Source organism: Penicillium chermesinum, assembly GCF_028974085.1.
Source record: "Penicillium chermesinum strain IBT 19713 chromosome Unknown utg000007l:1.0-2695246.0:1.0-2697696.0, whole genome shotgun sequence".
In the NCBI taxonomy this organism is placed as follows: domain Eukaryota; kingdom Fungi; phylum Ascomycota; class Eurotiomycetes; order Eurotiales; family Aspergillaceae; genus Penicillium; species Penicillium chermesinum.
Genome location: NW_026695317.1, coordinates 156,657 through 179,559, shown reverse-complemented (window position 1 = coordinate 179,559; position 22,903 = coordinate 156,657). Strand labels below are relative to the sequence as shown.

The window sequence follows — 22,903 nt, the reverse complement described above, 5'->3', positions numbered from 1 at the left end:
TCCCAAGAATCCGAGGCGCCTCAACCGAGGTTAGCTCATGGGCGGGTGCATCTGTTCGAGTCTGGCTACGCCTGACATCAGCATGAAGGTCGAGGATGAAAGAAAGAGCGTGCACAATCCTCAAAGCAATGTCAGTGGGTCATTCTCTTGATTAGCATCTATTGGCTGCGGAAAAGAGTAGGCGGGGCCCCGATTGCGAACGATTTTCAAGCTACTGAGTGGAACGACCGGGGTGCCGCAAGGCAGAGCGCCACCAGTCTCAGTAGCAAGTGATCATATTCTTACTGGCCAACTTTGCCGGCCTTACTCCACCTCAGACTGGCAGTAAATTATAATACTGGGATTATAGGAGCGCCCTCTATACAAACTCTTGTATTGGTGTTGTAACAGCCCCTATATCTGAGATACACGCATGGTACCTCAATAATAACATGAGGAGGGCGCTTTTACAGGAGATATCGCAGGCACTCGGGCAATATATCGAGTATATAGGGGCTTTGTTGAACTGCTGGCTGACTCCTGAGAAGGCAGCCTAGGGGTTCATACAAGAGACCTCAACGGGTTCACCTCCAACAGATCAGATTGTCGTCTCAGCAATTTGGAAACGCCTGTTACTATCAGTGAGTGGGATGGTAATAGAGCCAAATCATAAGATATCATCCCGTCCATGCCGTTCTGTTGGTGGTTCCGGTAATCCAGATGATAAGGCGTTGGATGGGGTCCGTGCCTTGGGGGAAGGCCTGCTTATTATGCCTGGTTCGAGGTCAAGGTGTAGGCGCTCCCAGTCGAGGGACTAGAGGCACAGCCCTTCAAAGTATCCTCTATAATCTCTTCTGCTAGTCTGCTGTAATCCGTTGTATTCCTCTCCATCATTTTCTCGGCTTCCAAACCTCCCCTTCCATGGCCTTCTCCTCCATCACCTCCATAGCAAGAGCAATCTCATCTACGACTTCTTCCTCTATGCCATTGGAATATTGATCCTCTCCACTAGCATCTCACAACTTATTTCGGACAACAGATACATGCACATGTGATTAAGGAGTTATGTATGTATATTGATGCAAGTTGGGAGCTTGTATGGCATAGTACTCAATAGGTAAATTACCATCCTAGATCGTAAGGCGGTGAGGGATCAGTGTATGCGTCTTTGAGACGTATGGTGTTTTGCCTTGCCCCTAACCCGGGGGTGGCTCCTAGCGCTAATTTTCAGACAAAGAAATCGAGATGCTCACATGCCCATCAACTCGAGCCTGGTCGCCGTGGCGCTTTTATGGATCTGGCTGGATCCGCTTTGTTCTCATGAAAAGCAAATTTAGCGCCATGGTTGCTGTTTTGCCAGTGGGTGCTGATAGCACTCGATCGGGGAGAAGTCGGGGCGTTAAGTTGGGCACTGATGCTAAATATCTCCCAGTGGATCTAGATCAGTAGTCCATGGGACTGTGGTGATATGATGAAGGCATGGTGACAGGTTGCTCTACGGAGCCTCAAAGATCGTGTATATACGTGCAACGGACCAGGGCCATGCTAGCGAGAGTTAAAGCAGACAAGATATAATGAGAACGGAAGTCCGGGCGGGCCATCGGCTAATCATGCATGCAGAGCAGCCCTCCCTCTCCTTTAGAGAGACCTGACAGATCCGTGTATAAGAAATGCATCAGCCAATCAATCAGCCCATCCATCCACCGGCAGAGATATGCTTTGATCCTCATGGAGGTGGAGTTCAAATCATGCAAATTCACGGTCGAAGTCTCGAGCTGCCAACATTGATTGATGGGTTGATTCTTCATTCGCAGATCTGTCACATCTCTCACCCGATTTGCCGGCAAGTCTCCCTTAGCACAGTGGGAAGGTCTGCATGCACGACTGGCCGTTCGTCTGCTCGTTCCACTTACAGTTTGTCTGGTTGAACCCTTGTTTCAATTGGTCTATTGAACGCAAATACACGATCATTAGGTCTCCTCTAGGCTCTTGAATTGGCTGAGAAGCTTGGTGCGTAGTAAGGGGTGAGGGGCCTTCCGGACCAGCTCCGCTTTGGTGAGCCAGGCCTTGCTGCGGTGAGTACGCTTGAGAGGTCGGGCATTCCCGGTCGGAGGAGTGGCGGTTCATCTTGGAGTTTCTGTTGGAGGTGTAGCTGGTGTACCTCGCTCTGATTTTGTCCTATCGGTGAGGGCGGCTGGCTGTTTCGTCGGTATCTGCGCACGCAGCACGTGAATCAAGTGTTTTGGTTGCAGAGCTGGGCAATGTATCCATCCCCTGAGAATGGAAGCCTTGTTGGAGACGCAAGTGGCCATTGGGAGCTGCTCTTTAGCCCATCCCTTGGCCGATTGGACCAGTACATCTTCGTCCTCCGTGGCCGCCAATATCTCGACCACCGTGTTGAGGAGACTGCCCAGGGCCTCTTGGGCAAACCGGTCACCCGGCCGCAGTATTCCCCTCCATACTGTAGCTCTTTGTAGAAGTGTCTCTCTAAAGGAAGGCCGTCATGTTGTCGCCCTTGAGGGGTTGACACCTTTTCGCGGGTTTATGTTTCCAAGTTACGGCGGCCGCTACAAGGGGAAGGAGTGGTGAGGTTAGGATCAAAGGATTCAGGGAACTTTGTGCGTTACGGGCCCAGGAACGCCGCGGCTGCGGAATATGTGTCTTGCAAGTCGAGGGCTCATCTAGATGTGATAAAATGGGAGACAAGCTTGGCAGCCTCGGTGCAAACACAACAAACAAAGCACATCCATCTTAGCTCCAAAGCTGCTTGTCGGAGTATCGCGCATCCAACTATGGTCTCGTTTTGGCCCTGGAAGGTTAGATTCATATCCTCAAACTTGCTACCTGGTAATCTAATGCACAGCTAGGGCGAAGACAACTCCCCCGCCTCCTTCGAGAAGACGCTGTCGACTCTCTCCACGAAGATCACCCAGTCCACCGCACGACTCGATCAGCAGCGCCAGACCTCCCGACGCTTCAAAGCACTATGGACGTTGTATTCAATTTTTGCGTACATACTGTACTCGATTATCCTGGCCCTCGTCCTTGGTTGGGAGAGCTGGTCCATTAAGGAATATGCGGCAGTCACAGGCGGGCCTGTTCTGTATGGTCCTTTCCTCCCCCACCTTCAGAACAAATTCAGCGGTGCTAATGAGGTATGGATGGGCAGGATCTATCTAGTTCGGTCTTTAGGCGGCCGCTTTTTTGACTATCGCATTTCGAGATCCCAAAAAGGCTTGGACGACTTGCAAAAGCAACGCGACGAAACCATCGAAAAGCTCAAGGTCGCGACCAAATATAACTCCACACAGCAGTTACTCGAGAAATATGGCGGCGGATCCCCTGAACAATCACCAAGCCCCAAGCCGAAATCCCAGGATGCCCAATCAAAGCCGCCCAACCGCCAACAGCCACCTGTCGGCCGGACAGGACTTCCACCCCCACCCACCGCCAACATTGTCCGCAATCCTGTCCAACCGCCTCGTCCCGAAATCTATGATGCGCCGCCTTCACCAAATCCTCCTTCGCAGCAACAGCCCTCGTCAAATCCCCCTCCTTCCCCTCCGTCTCCGCAGACCCTAGTCGATGAGCCGGGCTTCGCGCCAAATGCATTTTCCACCGGGGCCCAGTACATCGAACAGCCACATTGGTACGACCGACTCTTGGACGTTTTGCTTGGCGAAGATGAGATGCAGCCCCGCAACCGCATGGCTATGATCTGCTCATCTTGCCGGCTGGTCAATGGTCAAGCCCCTCCTGGAATCAAGACGCCCGAAGAGCTGGGCCGCTGGCGGTGTGGTAGCTGCGGTGCGTGGAACGGGGAGGAGAGCGAAGCCACTCAGATCCTGTCAAGCTTGCGCCAGAATCCAGGGCGCCCTGAGGGCACATGGGAATCCCAGGCACACGCGGAGACGTCGCCTGAACAGCACGTGCGGGATGAAGCAGCGGATGCAGCTACAGAGGAGGTCAAGGTAGAGCCTGAATCAGATCCAGAGACTGGGGAGGCTGATGAGGCCAAGCAAGAGCCTGTACGGAGATCTGCCCGCGGCAAAGCAGCGCAGTAGATAGCTCTTCATAGCGGGTTCAGTTTTCGGCGTTGTCGCGTGTTTAGGGTGTTTAGGGTATCATAGCGAAACCTCATCTTAGGTGTTTGCGCATACTGCCACGCATTCACTTTTGGAATCACAATCAGCCAGTTACATGAAGCGTCTCCTGGAATTCTTCGCCTATCTACTAACACTCTTAATGCGTCTACTACGGCAGTTTGATCTGGCAATTCCCCGGTCACTCTTGGGTATAAATCCATCAGATGAGGCCTTTCCATGGTGTGAGATCAACTCCTTAATATTTCGGTAAGACCAAGTTGATCATTCTGGTTGTAGGAGACGCCACCTGGGCACCTGGGGAGCCCTATGCCATGCTTATGTGAGCCATCTTCGATTCACCTGGGCATGTCATTACTCCATTACTATTAGGTATGCGACTCCAGTTCGGTCCATGAGACTGAGTTGCTTGCAGCTTACCATGGACATGAGCTCCTTCATGATTTACCACCAGTCCTACGAGCACTATCGCTGATCGACAGCTTGAACTAACTGCAGTTGGCTCCATCGTTTGCCCACCCGGCATTGATGCAGCAATGGGACCATTCATTTGTATGCCCGAGGTTGGCAGATAATGCCCAAGAAGATGCTGGAAGAGAAGATTAAGTGGGTGGGGACAACTTGGAGTCAGTTTTGGAACCTGTACCTTATCGGCGCCAATTTCTCCACAGAATCGGCCCCTCAGCCCCGATCCTTCGTAGTTAAAACGGTCGAATATAGTTTCCTAAAGGATTTGGGGCCATGGCAGCAGCGTCATCCTGTCACTTGGGGGCTAACAAACAGTAACATAAATATCTTCTTCCGGCGACCTTATCTAATTCATTCCTTTGGACTTGACCTTGAAACGCTTAGACCCTGGCATCAAATCTGGGAAAAGTTGACTTTCTTTTTCAGAACGAACCGCCAGACGCAACCAACTCCGTGTTTATTATTATTTCAGCCTTTTGTCCAATAAGGTGCATCCTAGTGTTACAGTGCCCAGGTGCGGCGTCTTGAATTAGAAACAGCTTGCAGCCCGCAAGTTCTTCAAGCAAATACACGGGCAGCCACTAGTCATGGTGATCAGTTACCGAGGATATCGAGATGACCCGAGGCTGAAGGTGAGATTATATCCTGGAAAGGCCTGAAATGACAAAGACATGTTCTTTATTCATAACTGAGCTTTCTATACCTGCATTAGCCCCCGAGTTATCCAAGCAACTGCCTCCACTTCTTACGCTTGCTCCAGACCAGGAGCTCACCTGAACCAGCGTCAAATGGCACCTGGATCTCACTTAATATCGCCGTTGTTGGGGCAGGAATATGTGGACTGGTGGCTGCTGTTGCGCTGGCTCGTCAGAACCACACGATCACTATATACGAGCAATCCGATGAACTCTCAGAGGTGGGGATGACCTCGGTGAAGTTGCAAAGGCCAACGTAACTAACAGCCTTGAAGGTGGAAACAGGCATTCAAATCCCGCCTAATTCCGCACGTCTTCTCTTGAAGCTGGGACTGGGTCCTTATCTACAGAACTACGTCACGGAGCCCCAGCAGATGTCCATGCGCCGATGGAAGAGCGGAAACGTAATTGGCTACACTCGAATGGGGACCGAGCTCCGCAAGCAATTCGAGGCGCCTTACTGGGTCGTCCATCGTGGGGACTACCATAAAGCACTTCATGATTTGGCTGTTGACTTGGGCGTCACTATCAAACTTGGCTCGAAGGTTGTCTCATACGACAGTGCTGCACCTAGCATCTCTTTAGAAGATGGCCAAATAATCAGCGCAGACCTAGTGATAGCGGCTGACGGTAAGTATTTTTGACACACTATGATCAATCTTCAACGAATGAACTGATCCCTGTATTCAATAGGTGTGCTTTCGAAGGCCCGAAAGATAGTTTTGGGGGATGCAGACCGACCGCCTCACCTCACAGGCTTTGCGGCGTACCATGCTGTAGTTGATATGGATCGAATGCGCGAGGATCCCGAGATTTCTTGGCTTTTGGAGAAGCCGTCGCTCAACCTCTGGTCCGTTGAAGCCCTGCATTTCCACATCGGTGATCATTAACAAGGATCACAGGGTTGGCGATAACCGGCATGTGATGAGCTATCCTCTCAGCTCCGACAAAACCTTCAATATGGTGTTATCTCATCCTGATAATTCGGACGGCACAGAGTGCGGCGATAACTCTGAAAAGCATCTACCGGACATGCAGGAGGAATTTGCCGGCTGGGATCCGGTGTACGTCCTGAAGTATTCCCTACAAAAGTGACCGAACTGACTATGAAAAGCTTGATGAAGATCATCGGCCTGATCGATAGCACTATTAAAAGGCCCCTATACAGCGGCTCGCTGACCAGTCGACTGGTGCGTGGCAAGCTGATAATCCTAGGCGACGCGGCTCATTCCATGCTGCCATATATGTCGCAAGGTGAGTGCAGTTCGAAGACGTGATAACCAGTCCGTTCAAACTAAGAGTGTTATATGAACCGTCGATAGGTACCGCGATGGATGTCGAAGACAGTGTCGCTCTCGCGCAAAGCCTAAGTAGAATTACAGCAAAGTCTCAGATTCCGTTAGCATTGTCGATCTTCGAGACTGTTCGCGTTGAGAGGGCCGTGCAGGTCCAAGAGGCTAGCCTTCTGAATGGGAAAATTTGGCATTTCCCAGATGGCCCTGTCCAGAAGGCTCGAGATCTTGCCATGATGCCGGAAGTCAAAGGGCAGTCATTTTCGCACAGCCCAAACCAATGGAGCGATCCCACGACGCAAATGTGGTCTTATGGGTGAGTGTTATATCAATCGATACGAGCATAGATCTTTTCAATGCTGACAGTGTCCAGATATAATACAGAAAGGGAAATAAATCTGGAATGGTCTAGGCTGCAGGTATGATACTGGGTCTGCTATGAAGGCTCAGTGTCTACTCTGGCACACCAGCATCCCGTTTTAGGCAATGATATCTCTTTGTAGCGGCTGTCTGTCTTGCTTTTCTGTTGGACGTAAAGCACTTGGTTGACCTAGTCACTTCGAATCCAAAGATATTGTACTATTTTCATGATCTTCGTGAGTGGGTTGGGGATGTCATGAGAGGCAAGTTCGTACGCTTGATGATGCGAATAGCTTCACGGAGGGAAAGACAGGCCTACCACATCCAGGTAAGTAAACTGTCTGCTGGACATACAATCTGGTAATCTTGCTTCGCTCCGCTCTTCTCCAGGTCGCTTTGGTAGTGGTCAGAATTCTGGAAACAACCAATATTCCTGATTATAAGACTCGCTCCTTTCTGCTGAAGGAGATGGCAGAATCGTTCTTACCATGAGTTTCCAGATTGAGCAGGTGGAACGCGCCTTTTTCCTTAAAATGATTTTGCAATTGTTGTCAACCTTCTCCATCTGCACGCGTCGCTCTTCCACCTGCAAAGTCTCCCACCTGCACCTTACAAACTCTCATTTCGTTCATCCACTCGAAACACGAAGATTACCCCCGCATAACAACACATCTATCATGGATCTTAGCAAGCACTCTTCTAAGGGAAAGAAGGAAAAGAAAACCTTCTTCAAGACCAGCTTGGCCAAGAACGCGGCTGCGTCGTCCCGCGACCCCTCGGACAATGGTGGATACGCGTCTAGCCTTGCTGATGAGGCTCCTCTTCTGGGTGGTTCCCCCGCGGTGTCTGACAGCGGGGACCCTATCCCCGAGCCCGAGCCTACCCCCGAGCCCGAGGAAGAGCTTGTCTGGAGACTGGTAAGCTTCCGATACCGGATTGACAAGGACATTCATGTGGGACGTATGATACGAAGGCTTCGGGAGAAACAGGACCGTCTTGAGGAGAAGTTCGATGAGGCCCATGCCAAGCTTTAGAAGGCCCTGGCAATGGCCCGCGAAGCCATCTCCAAGAAAGTAGCAAGGGCAAAAGAGAAGGAGGAGGGGTTTCAGAGTATGTATTCCCTCCATCCCCGAGTTTCGATCCAGATACTAACTCAGCTTTGTAGAACTCTGACCCCCATCAATTTGCCCTCAAAAGTTGATCACTCTCGAATGTGATCTATAATGGATTTGACGTGGCTTAGACCACATCTAAGCGCGTTATTGCAGCCGAAACATACCGGCGGGGAGCATTGAGCGGGCTTACGGGGATTCCCAAGCCATGTAAGGCAGAACTTGAGAACAATTTTATTGTTCCATCAATCCTTCTCCACGCCCGACTTCTTGTAGGCTTTAAAATTAGAATTATCCGTAAAAGACGACTCTGTCTCCACAGGGGCACACTAGGAACGTTTCTCTACTCAATACTGCACGAGCTAGGCTAGTGTATTATGGCGAATCTCAACTTCGCGTGCCTCAAGGCTGTGCCAGAGGATTTTCATAGCCACTCAGAGTCGTTCTCACTTGCGTTTGACACAGTTGTGATGGCAGAGGATTACTGTCGGATGGTGTTTGGGGCGCGTATAGTTCACGGCAGGAATGTTTATCCGATGAGGCTCAAATGCCCGGCGCTTGGCGCTTGGGCCCTTTCTCCCAAATTGCAATGCTCAGTATCTCCCTGCAATCTCCGCATTTATTAGGACAAGGATGAAGACCCTCTTCAATATTCCCAAATCTGTCTTCTCTTCTCTTGACAGAGTCTTGCCGTCGTGGTACAAAATGCCCCGCCTCTACCGACCTGGGTCCGTCAAGACCCACAGAAGCCCCTTTGTGGTCAAAGTGGCTGGCCCCCACAGTGAACAGGACCCAGATCATGAAAAGAATCTACAGAAACAACTCGAAAATGTACCCTGCGATGCAAAGTGTCTCTACGTGGATGAGAACACCCCTTCAGATCTAGAATGGGCAGTGCTCGGCGCTCACTTTCAGAGCGTCGAGGATCTCCAGCTAGAAAGTGGCTTTGACGAGAATTTAAACGACAAAAACATCCCATTACATTGGCCATTAAAACGACTTGAGTTCTCGAGCGCTTGCGCCGAGCTTGTGCAAAGCCCGTTCATACGCCATGGTCTCGTCCCTCATCTCAGGCTTTACCTCACGTGCGGGCTTCGATTTGACGGCCCGACCAGCATGGAGCTCAGGGCCAAGCACCGGGAGGCGATCGAGAAGGGAGAAAAAGAGCGCCAATTTCTCAGTCCAGAAAGCAAGATTGAATTCACCTTCCTCCCTGATCTCGTAGCCGAGGACATGCAGCAACGGTACGGGAATCCAGATCGCAAGCTAGATCCTGAGAACGAACTTCCATCGCAGTCGATCAACATGCACACTTTGGAAATCATTGAAAACGACGCCATGGAGACGTTCTGTCGCATGGCATTAGGTATCCCACGTGTTCTGGAAAACCTTCACACTCTGCTTATTCATTCTACCCGTGGATTAGACTTTCCATGTCTAGGTGAAGAGATGTTTCTCGAAGCTCTACCGCAGTTGGACAATCTCAAGACATTAGATTTCTCAATTGGCGATGTGTTTTTCAATCCCTCTTCACTGCCTAGTCTTTACAAAAATCTTCCCCCAAACCTTGAATCCCTAACATTCCGTGGGCCTGCATCACTCACGATGTCAGACCAATGGGCTGACTGGGTCGGTGCGTTTGGATCAAGAGACTTCCTGCCCAGTTTGAAGGATCTAGTCTTTGTACTGGATCTTCATAGCGAAAAGAATAAGCAGACCAACTTGGAAAGTGCAGGGTTTGACCCAGACATGCTACTCCTGCACTCGATTCGGGCATGTGAAGCTTTGCATCAGGCAGCCCACGCGCGGGGTATTAATGTCATGAGACCCTCGCGGACTCGAAGTTACAAAACGGAAAGGCCAATTGATGACCAGTGGTGAAAAGACTGTTTAGAAAGACCCCGAAGGGGAGGACCTCTCTGAGTTGATTGTGAAGAACTCAAACGTCCAGAATCTCGCATTAAAAAAGGCTACTCGCAAACACGATACAGCTTTCACCTCGTTTGTCCACCTTCTGGGGAGAGACCTGTAGGTAGTGAAAGAAAAGAGAGTTATGGGGAGGTTCGCAAAACGAGGAAGTACAGAGATTGCGGAGTCGCATCAAACCGGACGATCCTTAGCGATGCTTTCCTACATTGCGGCAAGTGAAGCCTTGGGACTATATGTTGCGGTGGAAAGATGGGGCTATCACTAGGTCATTACAGACCTGCCTTCTTGTCCCCTTCCGAGTTCTGCGGACCGAGGGATGTTTGTGTCTTCCATTTGGTGACATTGGTGACAAGATTGAGACCTTGGAGTCTCCAAGATCAGGACTGATCCAGAATGTGGGGGCAACCCGTACTCGCGGAGCAGGTTCCTGTCCAGTCTCTGTACGGTCAGCGGATGTCTGGGGGAGGTATCCAAGACTGGAAACACAAAGACCACGACTGGACACTTCGCTCTCACATCGTCACTGACGCACCTGCCGTTGGACGCTAGGTCCGACAAAATTTTACCACAATTACCTTTCAGTTTTGTATCCCCTCATGTAGTCCTCTTACATTGTATTCGATTTGCTGGGTCATCCATACAGGGCCGCTAATCCACCTTCAAGAGCATGAATTCGGGATTTCAAATAGAGAATATTAGATATGAACAAAAACGACGGGCAGTAAAAAAGAAACTCTTCATAGCTTCCCGGCTGTCTATTCAGAAGTCATTAAGTGATATTTCAGATTTGATTGCGACCAGCTTAAAGATACGTGCGGACGTATTCACCAAGCGCCATGATCGCCATCGCTTGGCCGTATGGCATGGAGGTCAAGGGAATCTCCTTGTAGAATTGAACAGTGTCCCCCATGGGTGTACCAAAACTGGTATTCTGAAGTTCTCCTTTACTGTCGATATTAGCCAGAACGGATTTGATCGCCTTCTCTGCCACCTGTCGATATTGGGGCCCGAGGTATCGTTTCCGAACAGCTTTCAGGATGCCGTAGGCAAAACCCGCAGTCGCCGAAGCCTCGAGGTAAGAGTCTGGGTGATCGAGGACGGTGTGCCAGCCACCGGATTCCGACTGCATGCGCTCGAGCGCCTCGCACTGGGCGTCAAGGCTGGCAATCAGGTGCGACCGAATGGGGTCTGCTGGGTCGAGATCCAGTAACTCGATAATCTCGGGGATAGCGATTGTGACCCAGCTGTTTCCGCGAGCCCATCGGGCATCTGCGAAGTTGTGGCCGCCGTCTTCGAACGTCCAGCCGTGGAAGAACAGCCCGGTCTTCGTGTCGAATAAATACTTGATGTGAATGAGGAACTGCCTCTTGGCTTCAGCAATGTACTCCGGCCGACTCAGTAGCTTCCCGATCTTGGCTAACGGCAGGACGGTCATCATGAGCGTGTCGTCCCATAACTGCTGGTAGTTCTCGGTGTTGTATGTCTGGTGCTGCATGCCGCCGTAGCGAGTGCGGGGGAGGTCGTACATCGCCCACTCGGCCCACGCGTCCAGCCAGGGCAAATAAGTCGGATTGCCTGTCTTCTCATATACATATGCCAGAGTCAGGAACGGGGCCATCGTGTTGATATTCTTGGTGGTACCGCCCTCGGCGAATCTCCTCTGGAACCAGTCCTCGATGATCTTGAGCAGGTTGGGGTCTCCGGTGATCTCGTAGTATTTCCACACGCCGTACAGGCCAATCCCATGGGTCCATTCCCAGCCATGCCACGACTTTGTATCAATGATACGGCCGTCGTCGAGGTGAAGGAGGAATTTGCCCGTTTCATCTTTAATTTTGACGAGGTTGTCAATCAACAGGCGCACCGCGCTGTGTATGTCGGCCTGGGACGGCCGCTCCCAAGCCATGGCAACGACTGGCGCAAATTGGCTTAATAGGATACTCTTCTCTGTCAGTGATAAGATGTGGCACGGTTTATCTCTCGGATAGATATGTATAGGGAATTCTCAATACTGTTAAATACTGCGGATGGTGTCTAATACGTGATTAGTAAAGAATTTCAGGCCCCCCTCAACTCAATTTCCCCCGCAGAAGATTGGCAGCGCTTCGGGAAAAAAAAAGCACGAGCTTATCTCGGAGCTGCGGGTTGTCAAAAGGTAATTGGCTAGACCGTTCTGCCTATGGCTAAATCTCGGGGGGGGTTTCCCCGCGAGTTCAGCTGGCGTGGGGGTTGAAATGGCCGAGTGTGGGGAGGCTTACGTCCATCTGGGAATAAATAGCTGGAACTCTAACTATGAGTATCTTTGTAACGACAATATTCCGCAGTCTCTCATTGCCCCATCGGATAATATGCAGCCCGAGTCCCCCTGTTTGAGCTAAAACAGACACCAGAGTCTTGGCTGGTTGGTGGGCTTGAGGACAATGCGCCGTAGCACGAGGACTATCCTGGCACAAAGTGGACGAGTGATATTCGGAAAGGGGATTTGCTCTTCTCCATTCTCCTAGTCTATGCCGTATATTTAGAATTATCCCTTCGGGATTTTTAAACCTCCTTGCTATCATAATCTGGCTCAGCCGGATTCGCAGCAGGATCTGGGGATCGAGATGGTGAATTCTGCCGATTGGCGAATTGACGCGCACGACTTTAAGATATAGCAAGACATCTCGCATGTTTAACGACTTTCATGTTCGGTAGACCATACCTAGAAGTAAGATATCGACATCTCGCGGGTGGACACGGAAACCAAATAGATGTCTCGATGGGGCATGTCGAAATTGACTTCGTTACCAACAAATGGCTCAAATGACAGATCGTTAGATCCGGTCGATCATGATTGGTACCAATTTACCTACAGGCGTTGGATAAGGGCACCCTGTCATTTTTCATCTACCATGGGGATCGAGACTAATGCGCACCTCGAAGACGGGCAAAAGCTACAAAGCTATTCCTCTCATGCAATTGCTTGGTCTAACATGGAATCTTATATCCTGAATTAGCTAGTAGTCCTGGCTCACTACCTGCATGTATATTTCCGTTCTCGTCGAATATCCTACGAATTGGATCATATAGAGAGTCCCGGTCACCAAGTACAATATATCGAGATATAACTTCGTTAGTCAGCTACGTACCTGGCAATAAGTTTAGTCTTGGATGACGCGGTGTATAATCAGAAGCTTGCATATATTAGTGTGCAATCGGTAGGTTCCGTCGCTGTTTAGACCGACATCCGCGCATTGTTCCTCGACGTGGGGAACGCATGGGCTGCCTTCCTCGATCGCGGATCGACTCTAATGAATTTCATTTTCGACTCTCTGCCTCTCAAAAACCCTTTCTCTCGAGAGGCAAAAAATCATGTGATTCCGACCATCGGCAATGACCTTCAACTCGCCCGCCGGTGATCATCGTGGGTCGGCGGTCTCCGCCTGTGCGATAACCAGGAAGTGGGGAAAGAGGCAATCGTGTACGTACAGCAGTACGATATCTCTGGGCTGATATCTATATGCGTTTACTCGAATTTACCAAATAGTCTCTGAAGATCCCTTTGTGCTGCTTGCGAATTCAATTCGTAGAGTGCTCTCACACCATGCTCTACGTACACGCTACCATCATCACGGTCGACAGCACTCGACGCATTATCAATGATGGCGCCATCCTCGTCCGTGGGGAGAAGATAGCAGACATTGGCAAAGCATCGATCCTGAAGACGCGATACCCCACCGAAGAAGAATTTGACCTGTCGGGTCGAATCATGATCCCCGGACTGATCTCCACCCACATGCACACTGCCCAAACTCTGCTCCGGGGTACCGCTGACGATCTCGAGCTGGTTTCTTGGTTATGTGAGAGAATATGGGTGCTGCAAGGCAATTTCACGGAGGCAGATGGCTATGCCGCCGCCCGACTCAGTATTGGAGAAATGCTCAAGTCGGGCACGACGTGCTTCTTGGAAAGCATGGTAAGGCGAGAGCCCTCTCAACTGTATAATCTGTGTTGCTGATCCGCTTTATAGTTTGCCAATCGGTACGGCTTCGACGGTCTTGCTCGCGCCGTCGAAGAGTCTGGAATCCGTGGCTGTTTGGGTAAGATTGTCATGGACATCGCCAAATATGCCCAGGATGATGCCTGGGCAATGCATCCCGGCCTCGTGGAGGATCGGGAGACGTCTCTTCTTGGCACAATCAAGATGTGGGAGAAATGGAACGGAGCCGCCAATGACCGCATCCGGGTGTGGTTTGGAGCCAGAACTCCGGGAGGGTAAGTGATCAGATACCCGTTGTCTGGATATCGCTAACGGTTTACAGCGTCTCCGATGCGCTGTATAAAGAAATGACATCCGTGTCCCGAGAAAAGGGCATTCCGGTCACAATGCACTGCGCCGAGGTCAAGGCCGATCGCGACTTTTTCTCTTCAGTCTCGCATACCCCAATGTCGTACTGTGACTCGGTTGGCCTGCTCAGTCCCTCCACGGTGCTTGTCCATATGGTCCACCTGGATGACTCCGACATTGAGCGACTTTCAGCTTCAGGGACCCACGTTGCCCATTGCCCAACGTCCAATGCGAAACTGGCCTCGGGCATTTGCCGCGTTCCCGATCTACAAAAGGCCGGCGTGAACATTGGGCTTGGCACAGATGGAGCACCCTGTAATAACACTTGCGACCTCTTGCAAGAGATGAAGCTCGCTGCCATTATTCATAAGAGCATCTCCTACGATCCGACGGCTGTTCCCGCCGAATCCGTGCTGGAAATGGCGACTATTAACGGCGCCAAGGCTTTGGGCCTTGAAGATTCTATCGGGAGCTTGGAAGTGGGGAAAAAGGCTGATTTTGTAGCGATCGACGTGCGTGGGATTCATAATCAGCCCTGGCATTACGCAGCGAGCGCGGTGGTGTACACTGCAACTGGCCGAGACGTCGATGTTGTGGTCGTAGACGGCAAGATTTTGGTCCAGAACGGAGAACTGACCACGATGGACGAGATGGAAATTGTCGAAGAGGCCAAGAAGCGCAGTAAGGAGGTCGTTGAACGGGCTGGATTGACCAGCCAGATGAGCGGTCGCTGGCCGGTCGAGTAGCCGACACGAGTTACAGTCGCCCTTTTACGACGGTGGGAGATTACGAAGTAGGCTTGAAAGAGTATGTTCAACTTCGTAATCATTATGTACGTAAAATTCCCGTCATGTTCCATCCTCTCTCCGCTAGCCTAGGCCTTGTGGAGCCATAGCATCTGAGTGTTGCAATACCCTAAAAGACCTGTCAGTCCCCATTCAGAACCAATTCCACTCTGCTTGTGTCCACCAAATGGCGCATTCGGGGAAACCTGGAAGTGGGAGTTCACCCAAACGCTACCAGACTGCATCTGGCGCGCGATCCGCGTTGCTCGGTCCATATCTTTGCTCCAAACCGACGAGGCCAGGCCAGTCTCGTGGGCATTGGCCCGCTCAATGACATCCGCCTCATCAGACCATTTCAGGACGGGGAGGATTGGCGCAAAGGGCTCTTCTTGAACCACTCGTGAGTTCTCGGGCGGGTTATCAATGATGGTCGGGTGGATGAAGTACCCGCTGGACGTGGTGTCGTCAATCGGTCCGCCGAGTGCGGTCTTGAGGTTGTCGGATGCAATGGTGTCGAATAGATCCTTTGCTTTTTCGAACTGCACCTTATTCTGCACTGGGCCAAAGAAGGTGTCGGCCTCCATCCCGTTTCCGACCTTCAGTGTTTTGACGAAGCTGACCAGTTTCTCCAAAAATTCATCATAGATCTTCTCGTGGACATAGAGCCGTTTGATCATCATGCAAATCTGCGCACTGCATAGATACGACAAAATCCCAATCTGTGGTAGATTAGCGCCATATCCCAGTCTCAGGTGTCGGAAATAAAATGCGAGTGCGCATTACCTGTGGGACAATTGCATCCACGTCCACATCGTCGCACACAATGGCCGGGTCATTCCCTCCAAGCTCTAAGGTGACTCGCTTGAGCGTCTTGGCGCAACTTGCCATGACCCGTTTGCCAGTCAGAATAGATCCTGTGAACGAGATCTTGTCGATACCCGGGTGCTCGGTGATCATAGGGCCCAAAGTATCATCTCCACTCAGGCATTGGACCACGCCAGGCGGGAAGAACTTCGTTGCGAGCTCAACCAACTTCAGGCCACAGTAAGGGGTGAATGGCGATGGCTTCACAATGACGGTATTTCCAGTGTATACGGCCGGCACAATTTTTCCTACGGCCAATAGAACGGGGAAGTTCCAAGGACGATGGCACCAGCGACACCGATAGGGGTGTACCGCTGAATAATCTTCTTGTCTTCGGACTCCTCAATTACAGTCTCCGGTATCTCGATTGCGCTGAGGCCTCTGACCCATGTGCTCGCCATGCCTACCTCTGTGGCAGACTGGCTGAGCGGCTTTCCCTGCTCCATGGTTAAGGTCTGGGCGAACAGAGCCGCGTTAGCCTCGATGGCATCGGCGTAGGCCGCTAAAGCGGCACGGCGCTCAGCGAAACTTGTTGTGGACCACCTTTTGAAAGCTTCGCGGGCTGCTTTCACGGCACGGTCGAGGTCTTCCTGGGTCGAGACAGGCACTTCCGGATTAGGCTCAGAGGTCGCTGGGTTGATTCCGTGACGGGAAGTGGCCGTGGAAGTCAATTCGTTGTTGATGACATTGTGAAATGTCTATGTAGCTTGAATGAGCATATTCAAAGCGGACCGGTAGAATATCCCCTACGCACCGTGAAATCAAGGGTTGCGTTCATCATGGTCGTGTTGCTATGGTGGCGGTTGCTAAAGGGTCGGTTGTATCTGCAGGGCGGAGAAGAAGACCGAAGGAGACCAGACAGTAAGAGAACGGGGAGGTCGAAGAAGGAGCCCACCTTAGAGTAATGATTCCATCTTTATAAGTTCCCAAATCCGAGAGGAATGGATCCCGCCAAGGTCAGCAGTGCTCGCTTTCCGAACGCAGCGGTAAGGTTTGTCTTGTTTAGGATAACGCTATCATCGACTCCGGGACCTAGGTATTTACTCATAGTCTACAGCGCAGTCTTACAGCGGGGACACTCAGATTAAGTCGGTCACCTTAGGCGGCCAATCGTAGTCGAACAGCCCGATAGCCTATGGGGCCCTGGAGCTTCGTTTCTGGACGGGGCGAATCAACAAAGGCCGGACCATCAGAATCACTCAATGATCAAAGCCAAGCCAGGCACGTTGCTATACTCCAAAAGGAGGGGTGCTTACCACAAGATGCGACTTGATTGGCCTTGGAGGGCCGAACAACGAGTGGATCAGCTTCCCCAGATGCAGAGAGCTACTGCGGGGGACCCCGCAGATGCGTTTTGGCTGGGGAACAGAAAACTTAAAGAGGCTCTCGGGTTGTAAAGTCGGCATCCAAGCTCGTCTTCGGGACTGACGACCGGCACGCATGGCTACATCAAGCAGCATGAGTTTCGTGGTAATCCGGGGCTGGAAAGCGAGGAGATTCAATAGGTTGAAGCGGAATCATCGCGGAAAGGAGGTGTCTCCTGTTGATTAGCGATCCAGTGCTCTGGGAAAGGCCTTCTAATGGCTTCCAGGACGACTTTGTGCGACGTCCATGACCTCTCAAGGTATACGGACAAACAAACGCAATGAATCCGAATCATATGCCATCGACTGCATGCGCGGATAACACGCAGTTTGCGCAGCACAATTCGGAGGGGCACGGACCCGGATGGTGTCATGTGATGTCTGCCAGCCAGAAATCGCATTGGAACCGAGAAATCATTCTAGGCCTAATGGTCTGTACGAGGCTGGAATCGATATGATCACTGCCGGCGCCGTTGCATATTCTAATTCCTATGAAGACTCTCCCTACGAGAGCTCGCCGACCGCCAGATACAGTGCCAGAAGGTGGTTGAGCTGAAGAAAGATGATTGTCACTCTTGGAAAGCGATTCCCAGATAACTAGCACGACCGTCGAAACTCACAGAACCCATGGGGGGAGAGATAATGGCACCCTCTGGAGCAGCTTGGTTTGTTTGTGAACGTGGGTGGTCAGCCTGGCACTCCTTACGTATGATGGAGAGGAAAGCAGCTTCGAACCTCGTGGTGTCCCTCTGCGTACGTGTATATCTACTTCTTAGGTGCAATCTGCTTATCACTGGCGTGCGGCAACTTTTCGCTTCGCGTCCAATCTGCTTCGCGATCGCAACAAATAAAGACGTACTGACGTCATACCCGCCTAACTGGCCATTATAGCTTCAAGGTCAATGCTAGGCACGACGTATACATGCGCTACTCCCTGTGCATGCTTGACCAAGCCACACCGTCAGCCCGCTGGGACGATGTGGCGGATTCCTCGTTTCGTGATCATGCAGAGTGCCGATCATCTCTACGGATGACGTTCCCGCGTTTAGTGACTCTCCACCCAACAGCTGTCATTTCTTATTCTGTCTTTAGAGAGGCGAATTTGATGCTTGGCATACGTTATTTTTAATCTACCATGCGGGCCCCTTGCGAGAGTGATGAAGCTGATGAGAAGAGCAAAGGTGAACATCGAGTCCATATCGTAGAAGCTATAAAGCTGGCCTCTCGCACCGCCCGGTTCGACTATCCTCTTTCCAGAAGCACAATCCACCGTTCCAGTTCTTTACAATTTCTTTTCCAGACATCCTTGACAATATGCTGGGCAGCAACCGTGGAACCACGACTACTACGACCACCACCACCAAGCCGAGCATGATGACTCGGCTGCGTGGCCACAACACGAAACACAAGACTGTAAAAACAACCACCAAGACCGCTCCCAAACCCCGCAGTAAGAAGACCAACTACGGCATCCACAAGACACACCACCACAAGCGCAAGCCCACCATAGGAGACAAGGTGTCGGGAGCTATGTTGAAGATGAAAGGGAGCCTGACCCACCGCCCAGGAGTCAAGGTACGTGCGACGAATCCGCCACCCTTGGAATGGAACTGGAACTGAGATGAGCTAACAAACTGGTCAGGCTGCGGGAACTCGTCGCATGCATGGGACTGATGGACGCGGAAGCCATTATTAGTTTGGATGGGCCGGAGGCTGATGTGACTACGACTTTTTTCTTGGAGTTGAGGGAGCTTTTCCAGTTTGTTCAAGCTTATGTACTATTATATATTCCCCAGTTATTGATGAAGATTGATGTTTCAAGTCCTACATGGTTCCTACTCTCCCGAGGCCAATTCTTTGCAGACCCAAGTAGATCAATCTCGCTAATTCCTCACAGTAGAAAGGATCCGTTTTAATGGAAAATTGTGATAATGGCAATCAGTGTTTCTTTTTGCGTGTCTTCCCACGATCGGTAAGGTTGACATATTGACGTGTTCATATAGTTACGTCATCGGCCATTGGATCCAAAGCTGAGTCCCTGGAGCATTTGAAGAAAACGCGCAAGGGGACCTTGCTATGTCCATGGATGCATGATCGTCAGCACTGGAAGGTTGCTGCTCCGTGCACATTCATGTTCTTGCTCCTGCTTATCGGCCTCGCGATTGGCTTGATACCAGGGCAAGCGCCCTTACCCCGATCGGAGATCGTTGATCTGACGTATGCCCAGTACCAAGGGGTATCGCTCTACAATGGCGTCGATCAGTTTCTCGGCATGAGATATGCACGTCCTCCGGTTAAAGGGCTGCGATGGAGGGCGCCTCAAGATCCGGAACAAAGCGACGATGTGCAAGATGCAATCTCGGTAGGAACAGAGATGGGTTGTCACGCGTGGATTTTACTCGCTAACTCAATCCTAGTTTGGTCCGCTGTGCCCCGGTGTTTCACAGGCGCTGAGTGACACAGTGGCGGAGGACTGTCTGTTTGTGAATGTTTGGCGACCGAAGAACGCCTCGGTCGATTCGAACTTCCCCGTCTGGGTGTTCATCCAAGGGGGCGGATACGCGACTCTCGCCAACGCGAACTTCAACGGGAGTGACGTGGTGCATCAGTCTGGCAATGGCCTGGTGTTCGTGAATTTCAACTACCGCGTGGGCGCGCTGGGTTTCCTTGCCAGTTAAGAGGTTCGTAGGAATGGCGACCTCAATGCCGGCCTGCTGGATCAAAGGAAGCTGTTCAACTGGGTGCAGCAACACATTCGATCCTTCGGTGGGAATCCAGATCGTGTCGTCATTCATGGAGACTCCGCAGGGGCCGGCGCTGTTGCTCATCATCTGGCCGCCTATGGAGGCATGGACATGAACCTCTTTGTCGGTGCAGTGGCGGAGTCGAGTTTCTGGCCGACCACGAGGACAGTGTCGGGGATGGAGCTCCAGTTCCGAAGATTTAGCGACAAGGTTGGCTGCGGCCATGCGCATGACAGGCTCTCATGTCTTCGAGGGGTGGATATGAAAACCATCCAGAAGAACCATGTCAATGCGCCGTTTCCCGGGGGCAGCGGCAGCCCGGTCCCCTTGTGGTATTTTCTCCCTGTTGTAGATGGCGACCTGATACCCGACCGTCTCTATCGGTCTTTCAAAAAGGGCGAGTTCATCCATGTCCCTATCATGGTCACAGATGATAGCAACGAAGGGACGGGCTTTGCATATGACGCCACCAGCTCCGAGGATGTTTCGCGGTTCCTTCGAAATAATTACCCGGGGCTGGGCGATGACCAACTAGAGCAGATCGAGGTCGCGTATCCCTCGCTGCAGAATCTCCCAGGTCACGGGGCTTATTTCCCACTGGCGGCAGCGGCTTATGGGGAATCCACATTTACCTGCCCTGGGAACTATATAGCGGCAAGCGTTTCCAAGTTCTTCTCATCCGACCACGTGTGGAACTATCGATGCAACATCCGCGATCCGACCGAGATCTCAGAAGGAATGGGGGTGCCTCATGTATTTGAGCTTCCGGCTATCTTCGGGCTGAATGCCACAAACCAAGCCGCAGACTCTCTAGCTACCACCAACGCTGCGATCGTCCCCGTCGTCATGAGCTATTATATCAGCTTTGTCAAATCGCTGAACCCCAACAAGTTTCGATACGAGACCGCGCCTGTTTGGAACAGCTGGGGAAATGGAACTGGCCACCGATTACGCGTTCAGACGAACGCAACGGCAATGGAGGTAATTCCGTGGGCGCAAGCTCAACGATGCTCCATGTGGCGAGCTCTGGCGGCCCACATGGAGCAGTAACAGAACATTATATATGTCTAAAGTTAGAATCTTAATGCCACCCAAAGCCATGACATATGACCTCAGTCGCTGGGCCTGGATTGGAATAGGGCCAGGTCACTCGTCTCGTGCAAGAGTAGCAACCCGTACAGGCCACCCTTCTCTAGTCTAGACCTACCCCGCATGATTTCACGTATCTATGGATTTCTTAGCTCCTTTTCCAGCCGAGAATCATACTTCAGATGTACATCATTTGTATTCCGGTCAGCTCCGCAATAAGTGAGGGGTAGCCTACCATAGCTTATTTCCCTGGAAATCCGGGGGCGGCTCCACTCTCTGCATCATCACTCGAAATCCCTTCGAATATTATCATATTGCATTTTGATTGTATATTGGAGCCTAAATTGGCAGCAAAATAATGGCGCAGATCCCCGCTATCTTCCCCTCCCTGGCGGTCGAAATCATCGAGCTGATTACCGACTCCATGGAAGGCCAGAGTCTACTACAGCTCCGTTTAGCCTGTCGTGACCTACAAAGGAAAACCTTCAACTGCTTTGCGCGCCGATTCTTCACTTCCATCAGGACTGATCTGTCCGATGCCAGTCTGGCACGGATACATCTCTTGTCGCAACATCAAGCGTTACGTCCCTACGTGAAGGGTCTTGCCTTTATGCTCCAGAACGGCATGGGCCGGGGATTAAGCCTGACTCGCCACTCGTGGGGACCTCTTTCAGCCCCGATGGAAGTGGAGGAAATCCAAAGGTTTCGCGACAACCTCCTGAATGGCCTCACAAATTGTCGATCTTTCTTTATATTTTGTCGTTTCCCCGAAGGTCGCCCCGAGATGAGCCATGTTACTGTGACAGATGCAGTCGCAGTGTTCTTTGCGCTGTTGGTCGATGCACGTCTGCCAGTTTCGTCTTTCCATTTGATTTATGCCAATAAGCACTCGCGCACACTAGTCATGGACATGCGCCGTATCCCAAAGATGCTGTGCCGGCAACCTAGGTTTCAAGCAGTGTGGTCAAATCTGCAAACCTTGTCCCTGGAACAGTATCTGACGCTGGATAACTTTGGATTCCTCTTAGAGCTGGTGCTGAGCGCAACCAATCTGCAGACTTTATTGTTGAATCTCGGGTCGCACGATCTTGCCTGTGAATTTATGCACGAACTTGCCGAAACAGCGAAGTTTTCGAAACTACGCGAACTTGCGCTGTTTCGGACCGCAATAAAGGCTTCGGATCTCCAGAGGTTACTCGAGAGCCTCCACACGACCCTCACGACCCTCACTTTGTATCATGTATGCCTTGCTCCCGAGGGAAGCTGGGCCCCCGTTCTTCAAGACCTAAGCTGCGACTGTACCCTATTGCGACGCATCTCATTGCATTACTTGTGGGCTAGTTCTCCAGCGAAAGGACTTCTTGAATTTCCGGACTTGCGAAAGAGTTCGGCGGTTTGTGAGGCGGCTGATCAGCGCCTCCAAATGTTTTACTCGGAGAACAAAGCCCACGCGGTGTTGGGGGTCGAGTATTCTGGTGCGGACATGTCGCGGATTCTAACCCTGCTCCAGAAGACAGTGGCTACTACGTGAAACATGTCACTTCGTGGGGCAATGGATCTCTTTCCGTACGACTGTCAAGAAGCAGGATGCTATCCAATCATGAGTGGAATGTCTTAAAGTACGCGAACATGACTTTAGCCTGATTATGCAAAAGGTCGACCGAAGAGATACTCAGGCGCCCGCTTCCAGTGTAAAATGTCCCAGTAATTGTAATGCAGACGTGAATGCTCGTTCATCCCCCCTAGTAGAAGCCTCCGTAGATTCAAAACAGACAGTCCCGCTCTCCACCAA

General features: G+C 51.3%; 10 protein-coding genes across 10 annotated transcripts; 8 read left to right on the top strand and 2 right to left on the bottom strand.

Moving 5' to 3' along the window:
* Positions 1 to 2,240: 2,240 nt before the first annotated feature.
* Positions 2,241 to 4,043, top strand: N7468_008763 (uncharacterized protein; the record flags this gene model as incomplete). Its single annotated transcript, XM_058478059.1, has 2 exons — positions 2,241 to 2,442; positions 2,854 to 4,043. The coding sequence occupies 2 exons, from the start codon at positions 2,241 to 2,243 to the stop codon at positions 4,041 to 4,043; spliced, it is 1,392 nt and encodes a 463-aa protein (XP_058326389.1).
* A 1,094-nt stretch (positions 4,044 to 5,137) lies between these two features.
* On the top strand, positions 5,138 to 6,949 carry N7468_008762 (uncharacterized protein; the record flags this gene model as incomplete). Its single annotated transcript, XM_058478058.1, has 8 exons — positions 5,138 to 5,182; positions 5,311 to 5,466; positions 5,521 to 5,875; positions 5,939 to 6,095; positions 6,148 to 6,309; positions 6,360 to 6,499; positions 6,568 to 6,853; positions 6,922 to 6,949. The coding sequence occupies 8 exons, from the start codon at positions 5,138 to 5,140 to the stop codon at positions 6,947 to 6,949; spliced, it is 1,329 nt and encodes a 442-aa protein (XP_058326388.1).
* A 625-nt stretch (positions 6,950 to 7,574) lies between these two features.
* On the top strand, positions 7,575 to 7,931 carry N7468_008761 (uncharacterized protein; the record flags this gene model as incomplete). The annotated part of the gene is made up of 1 exon (XM_058478057.1): positions 7,575 to 7,931. One exon carries the CDS (start codon positions 7,575 to 7,577, stop codon positions 7,929 to 7,931), a length of 357 nt encoding a protein of 118 aa, XP_058326387.1.
* A 711-nt stretch (positions 7,932 to 8,642) lies between these two features.
* Positions 8,643 to 9,890, top strand: N7468_008760 (uncharacterized protein; the record flags this gene model as incomplete). The annotated part of the gene is made up of 1 exon (XM_058478056.1): positions 8,643 to 9,890. One exon carries the CDS (start codon positions 8,643 to 8,645, stop codon positions 9,888 to 9,890), a length of 1,248 nt encoding a protein of 415 aa, XP_058326386.1.
* Positions 9,891 to 10,740: 850 nt separating this feature from the next.
* N7468_008759 (glycoside hydrolase family 88/105 protein) lies at positions 10,741 to 11,844 on the bottom strand (the record flags this gene model as incomplete). Its single annotated transcript, XM_058478055.1, has 1 exon — positions 10,741 to 11,844. One exon carries the CDS (start codon positions 11,842 to 11,844, stop codon positions 10,741 to 10,743), a length of 1,104 nt encoding a protein of 367 aa, XP_058326385.1.
* Positions 11,845 to 13,521: 1,677 nt separating this feature from the next.
* Positions 13,522 to 15,011, top strand: N7468_008758 (amidohydrolase; the record flags this gene model as incomplete). Its single annotated transcript, XM_058478054.1, has 3 exons — positions 13,522 to 13,893; positions 13,948 to 14,192; positions 14,240 to 15,011. The coding sequence occupies 3 exons, from the start codon at positions 13,522 to 13,524 to the stop codon at positions 15,009 to 15,011; spliced, it is 1,389 nt and encodes a 462-aa protein (XP_058326384.1).
* A 128-nt stretch (positions 15,012 to 15,139) lies between these two features.
* On the bottom strand, positions 15,140 to 16,695 carry N7468_008757 (aldehyde dehydrogenase family protein; the record flags this gene model as incomplete). The annotated part of the gene is made up of 4 exons (XM_058478053.1): positions 15,140 to 15,769; positions 15,834 to 16,162; positions 16,204 to 16,612; positions 16,669 to 16,695. 4 exons carry the CDS (start codon positions 16,693 to 16,695, stop codon positions 15,140 to 15,142), a joined length of 1,395 nt encoding a protein of 464 aa, XP_058326383.1.
* Positions 16,696 to 18,484: 1,789 nt separating this feature from the next.
* Positions 18,485 to 18,974, top strand: N7468_008756 (uncharacterized protein; the record flags this gene model as incomplete). The annotated part of the gene is made up of 2 exons (XM_058478052.1): positions 18,485 to 18,853; positions 18,921 to 18,974. Coding segments are annotated over 2 exons (423 nt in total), but the record flags the coding sequence as incomplete, so codon positions are not given.
* Positions 18,975 to 19,364: 390 nt separating this feature from the next.
* Positions 19,365 to 21,072, top strand: N7468_008755 (putative carboxylesterase; the record flags this gene model as incomplete). Its single annotated transcript, XM_058478051.1, has 3 exons — positions 19,365 to 19,640; positions 19,696 to 19,904; positions 19,968 to 21,072. 3 exons carry the CDS (start codon positions 19,365 to 19,367, stop codon positions 21,070 to 21,072), a joined length of 1,590 nt encoding a protein of 529 aa, XP_058326381.1.
* Positions 21,073 to 21,469: 397 nt separating this feature from the next.
* Positions 21,470 to 22,642, top strand: N7468_008754 (uncharacterized protein; the record flags this gene model as incomplete). The annotated part of the gene is made up of 1 exon (XM_058478050.1): positions 21,470 to 22,642. One exon carries the CDS (start codon positions 21,470 to 21,472, stop codon positions 22,640 to 22,642), a length of 1,173 nt encoding a protein of 390 aa, XP_058326380.1.
* Positions 22,643 to 22,903: the final 261 nt, after the last annotated feature.